Source organism: Epinephelus moara, chromosome 1 (genome assembly GCF_006386435.1).
Source record: "Epinephelus moara isolate mb chromosome 1, YSFRI_EMoa_1.0, whole genome shotgun sequence".
In the NCBI taxonomy this organism is placed as follows: domain Eukaryota; kingdom Metazoa; phylum Chordata; class Actinopteri; order Perciformes; family Serranidae; genus Epinephelus; species Epinephelus moara.
The window spans coordinates 49,539,919-49,545,940 of record NC_065506.1 but is presented as its reverse complement, the minus strand read 5'-3'; the positions used below and the strand labels follow the sequence as shown (position 1 = coordinate 49,545,940).

General features: G+C 43.3%; 1 protein-coding gene across 1 annotated transcript in view; it reads left to right on the top strand.

Annotated features, from left to right (window-relative positions):
* Positions 1–5,106, top strand: part of katnb1 (katanin p80 (WD repeat containing) subunit B 1) — a 21,614-nt gene extending 16,508 nt beyond the window's left edge. The window contains exons 17-20 of the mRNA XM_050054622.1: positions 2,142–2,148; positions 3,587–3,661; positions 4,137–4,253; positions 4,894–5,106. Of these exons, the coding sequence (XP_049910579.1) occupies positions 2,142–2,148; positions 3,587–3,661; positions 4,137–4,253; positions 4,894–5,035 (341 nt within the window). The 3' untranslated portion in view covers positions 5,036–5,106. The remainder of the gene's footprint in view (positions 1–2,141; positions 2,149–3,586; positions 3,662–4,136; positions 4,254–4,893) is intronic.
* Positions 5,107–6,022: the final 916 nt, after the last annotated feature.

The following is a 6,022-nucleotide window of genomic DNA, read 5'->3' as shown; positions in this document are numbered from 1 at the left end:
GGCAGCAGCAGCAGGAGGCATCTGGCAGGACCACGGCAGCAGCACAACCACACACGTCACGCTGTCCAGGCACCGCTGCGATATGAGTTAATTTATGAAGCACCTCTCAGAGCTGTTACAAAGTGCTTTACAATAAAGTTTTAAAACACAGGGAGAATGAAACAAACTGTCAGCGTCTGCCTCTAGTGTGACATATAACATACGTGTCAGCAGCACTTTATAAACAATAACAATGACATCATGTGTCAGTAACAATCATTTAGCGTCCCTGTTATATGGCGGCTGATCTCGCCCTCTGCTCGAAAGGTAAGGAGCTCCTGGACCTCATTGTTTTCAGCTGCTGTTCTTCTTCTTTGAGTTAGCTGCTAACTGCTAACAGCTACTCTTTAAATGTCCTGCTGTAGGTCGTACACATAACACGTCGTCAAAACGCCACACCTGTTACGTCCATGATCCCGTCCTGCTGCCTGTCATGTTTATACAGACATCACTGAGGCGCTGTTACTACCTCCGCTCCGGCTCAGAGGTGACAACACTCTGTCTCTCCACAGTCGTACATTTTATACAGAACGCTGAGGCAGCACATTGATGTGATATTTTGCATTGAAGAGGCAGCTTAAAGGAGACCAGTGACTCAGGCAGCCTTATATCCCCAGGCAGGTCGTTCCAGAGCCTTAGGGCCTTGACTGTAAAAGCTCCGCCCCCTGTAGTCTTCAGTCTGGACTCTAATACAGACAGACGACCTCTGTCTGAGGATCTCAAACTACACAGAGGTTCATAGTGGATAAAAAGGTCTGACATGTAATCTGGAGCCATGAGGTAGAGGGCTGCATTGGGATTGGGTCCCGCCGGGTCCCACAGGACCCAGCCCAAATCTTGCGGGAACGGGCGGTTTGAACTTTGCTGTGGATGGGAACGGGCGGCTAAAAAAAAACACCGCAGGATCAGGATGTAGCCTATAGCGACAGGATGGAGTTAACAAATGTTGTGGAAAAGAAGCTCAACAAGGTCTGAAGGCGCACTGAGCCCTCTACTTCCCAGCGCTCTCAAAGCTGGCGCGTTTCATCTACAGTATCCCCGCATCCAGTGCACCTTCAGAGCGGGCCTTTAGTGTCTGTGGGCGCATCTTGGAAGAGAGACGCACAGGATTGGGACCGCAGTCGGTCAGCAACATTCTCTTCCTCCACAGCAATATTATGGCCAAGTGATTCATTTGTTAAATTCATTCGTTTCATTCGTTAACTTTGTTTATTTTATGTTATTTATTAGTGTTATTTGAGCCACTCACAGCCTACTCTCGTTGCTATTTGTTAATTACATAAAGAGGCGTGATGATGCCGGTGTTATTGAGCATAGGCTTTATCTTTATCTCATTAATGTTTCTTATTCAGGTCTCTCTTAGAAAAGAGACCTTAACCTCAATCACTGCGTGATTATATAAAGGTAGAAAAATAAATAAAATACAGAGGAGGAGAATAGAATATGAAACAGCCTTTATTTCATTAAAAACTAAATGAAAACAACGAAATAGGAGCGCTATTCCTGACCAGTGCGTCAAAAGACATGCAGGCCAGGGAAACGAAACAAACAACCCCATGAATCTCTTTATTAATAGCCTATAAAATGACGTGTTTTCTCCTGCGGGACGGGAGAAGACACAAAATCAATGCATCTCTATTATTGTGCGGGCATAAATTCTCAGAGTTTTGCGGGAGCGGGCGGGAGTGTAACACACACGTTGCGGTTGCGGGCGGTAATGGTCAGAAATTCAGCAGGAGCAGGATGAAGAAAACAGTCCCGCGCAGGGCTCTACCATGAGGGGCCTTAAAGGTAATCAATAATAACACAGACAGGGAGCTGATGTAAAGATGCTGAAACTGACGTGGTCGAACTTCATGGTTTTGGTTCAAAGCCGAGAAGCTGAGTCTGTACAGTCTGATGAAGTATCCAGGCTGCTGCAATAATCAAGGTTTGAAAAGATAAAAGCATGAACAACAGTTTGTGCATCTCTAAAAGTAAAATAGATATTATTTCTGAGGTGATAAAAACATGGTTGGACGAGCTCACTGAAGTAGTTAAAACATAAATTACTGTCAGACATGACACACAGATACCCTGCAGCACTCTGTGTGTTGTGACAGGTGACCAGTAGGTGGCAGTATCTGTTCAGAGATATGTTGGGACCCAGTGACAAGGGTTTCTGTTTAATTTGTATCGTTTGTTTTTAAATTAGATATTTTTATTACACATTTGATATATTTCAATCGTAGTGTAACTGTGAATGGACTTTATACATTTCATTCATTTTGAATGTGTATGAATTATTTAACTGGCTCAAACATTTACTTTCAAAAACAATCTATGTCAGACTTTTTGGGTTTTAACATAATAATTACTCACACATTTTGAATAGATGAATATATATAAAAATAATAATAATAAACTTAATTTATGAAGAACCTTTTATACAAGAATTGCAGCACAGTGTTTTACATTGAGGGCCATATGAGCACTGAGTGCTTCACATGAAAACAGACAAACAAGGGGATTCAATATAAAAGGACATTTGAAAACAATTTTTAAACAAAAAATGAAATGAAATTGAGCACGTAGAAGAGCGTCACAGCTCAATATCAGCGGGAGTCACGGTGGTGTGATGTCACAGCTGATCCACCTGCTGATGAAGGCCCCGATCGCACAGATAGCATTGTGCAGGTTGTAAAACACGAGTTGCACCACACACTGTTGTTTTTTTTTTAAATTAATCCCACACTTGCTGTGCCTTTTTATTGTTGCCAGGCAACCACCCCATCACCTCCTCACCCTAACCTTCCTGTGTAATCAATCTACTGTTAATGTATCCTGCAGTAATCAGTGTGTAGCTGCTGCCATGTTGAGGCAGAGGGTGCTGTCTGTAGCTCTGGTTGAGGGTGAGAGGCTGTCAGCAGATAAACAGAGATCTGTGTGGGTACATGAGACCCTAAAAAAGAGGCTGGATCATGGGGAGTACCACCAGTTGGTCCAGGAGCTTCTCCTCCATCATGGACGTTTACAGCCAGATTTTAGGATGACTCAGGGGCAGTTTGACAACCTGCTGTCTATCATCGGCTCGTATAGCTCTGGGTATCCAGCAACCACTACCACCAGTTTCTCCTCCATATGTTTACCAACTGTTAACATGTTGTCGTGACCACCACAGAAGGCCCGCCCCTCAAATTCATTAGACAAAGGTGAACTCGAGGAGTTCAGAGCACTCCGGCAAAAACGCCAGGCGCCCAGAGCGCAGAAACATGAGGTGCATAAACAAATTCAAAAACAGCGTGCACAAAGTTAAATTCTCATTGAAACGATTATAAAAAGCCGCCTCCAGCTGCTGAAACACTTCCTGTGTGATCGAGAACTGAGACGCTCCTCAGAGTTCAGACGGAAACCTGTCAGCTGCTTGAAAACGTCTCTGAAACACTGTGATAAACATGTCCCTGTTCAACTGGAGATTCTGATGTTAACGATCTTTTATCTTTAAATGATGATTAAAATAAAGATTTTCTTACATGAACTGCTGTTACTGTTACTGTTACTGTTACAGGTCTCTGTGGAAACTCGACCTGTGCACGACCATTCTTCCTCAGATTGACGAACTGCTGCAGAGTAAATACGAGAGGTAAGCTGCCTTTCTCTCTCTTTGAAAGGTTGCAGTTGTCGTCTTTGTCTGTTGATCAGCTGAGTCTTCACTGCATTTATGGACTCACTGTTACATCTGTAAAATGTCAGAAAACACCCGTCCCCCCAAAGCTCAAGCTGACGTGTTCAGTTTGTGTCACGTGACAACAAAAACTTCTGCAGAGAATGTTTTGGCAGCTCTGCTCAGAACAGTTTATTGAAAATATTCATATTCTGTTAAACGATTAATCAGCTGAATGTTTCTGTGCTGTTAACTCTTCTGTTCTTATTTCGTTAAAACACTTAATTGTATGACTTTACATTGATTCTCATTCTGTTACTTTAATCATAAAATCACAAACTCTGTTCTTCTGTCTGAGACATTTAACTGCTTCTGTCACCAACCAATCGTGTGTGTGTGTGTGTGTGTGTGTGTTTGTGTTTGTGTGTGTGTGTGTGTGTGTGTGTGTGATCAGCTACCTGCAGACCGGCTGCACATCTCTGAAGCTGATCATGAAACATTTCTGGATGCTGATCTCAGACACGCTGAAGGCGGCGCCCTCCGTCGGAGTTGACATCACACGAGAGGAGCGGTGAGTCTGAACATGGAAGTGTTCACAAACACACTGACGTGACTAACAGACTGCAGCAGAACCTGAATTAAACCTGTAATCCTTTATAAATGTAGCCGTGACTTTGTGTTATAGACATTATTTGTTCGCAGTGTTTTCATGCATGGTGGGAATATTAAATTACACCAGCAGATATAAATGTAAATGACTAATCTGTAGAGAAGAAGTAAACCTCATGACGTGCAGCTCGTTTTCATTTAGTTTCCATTCAGCCTGGTTTGAATGAACAGCTGTTTAACCCAGTGATGAGTCAATAAAATCATGTGACCCTCATCATCCTGAGAGCTGCAGGAGAAAACAGTCTCCAGTTTATAGCTCCAGTAATGTCAGACCGGCCCACAGAGGGTTCCCAGTTTGGAGGAGCAGCAGAAATACCACCACAGAAGCTAAACAGTGTCCTGCTGTGCACCCAGGAAGACATATTTCAGACACCTAAAATATCACTATCAGTTTATGAGTACGCTATATTTAGAATATTTTCACCACTTAACCTCACCATCAATAATTTTTGACGGGAAAATTAAGCCGTTATATCTCTCTCTGTTCACCTGAAACTGAGCTGATGATGATGATGATGATGATGTTGTTTGTGTCTCCGCAGGCACAACAAGTGCAGAGCGTGCTGCAAGCAGCTGAAGAATCTGAGCAACATGGTGAAGAACAAGGCGGCGCAGGTCGGCCGTCACGGCAGCGCCTTCAAAGAGCTGCAGCTGCTCATGGCGCCGCTCGACGACTCGCTCTGAGACAGGCCGACAGTTTCTACTGATGACATCATCTCTGGACAGATCAGCTGACACGCAGCAGGACAGACAGACAGACAACACTAACCCTCCTCGGTCAGTCTGGTGTGAGGAGGAGAAGAACAGTGTTATTTAAAGACGTTAATCTTCTTGTTCTCTAAAGAACACACTGGCTGGACGCTGCTCTGCTGAGTGACTCAACGTCTCAACATAGTGTCCGTCAACTGCTGGAACATTAGGAGCAGACACAGATGAGGAGGAGGAGGAGGAGGAGGTGTGGATTGTGAATCTCAGCTGAACTGACACTAAAAGACAATCAGCACAGGTCTGGACGCTCTCAGGACGCCACAGAAAACCGCCATCTGACCTCCAAACTGAGACTCAACACTGACTGAACTCTGAGTGAAACAACAAGCTGAGAACAAATTCATGTCAAAGGACTGGTTAGATATTTACTGACAGTAAGAGGAAATTAAATCCACCTGTATTCATGCCAAGCTAACAGGCTGCTGGCTGAACATACAGGTATCAATCTGAACATCTCCCTCTGTCAGAAAGTAAATGTCAAACTACTCCTTTAATGTCTCTGCACTGGGTCGAGTCTTTAAAACCAGACATGTTGTTACTGTGTGTGTCTGCTCTCAGGCTGTTGACTAATGAACTGTTCTGAGGTCAGAGGACACCAGAGGGGATATAAAGAAGAAACACATTTAGACCATCACAGACGATGTTCAAATACTGTCACTTTCCTTTTCTACTTTCTCTGCTTTTCAGACAACTAGGCCCCTCCCCTTTTACAATGTACTGTTCTTACTGTTTATTTAAATAAAGTTGTCCATGTTGGAATTAAAAAACAGCCTCTTTTTCATCAGTTTTCAACTTACTCTGCTATGACATTTTTCATGACAGTTTTTAACATACTACACTTTGTGACCTTTTCGACATTCAATACTGTAACATTTTTTAGGAAATTTTTTTGACATACTCTGC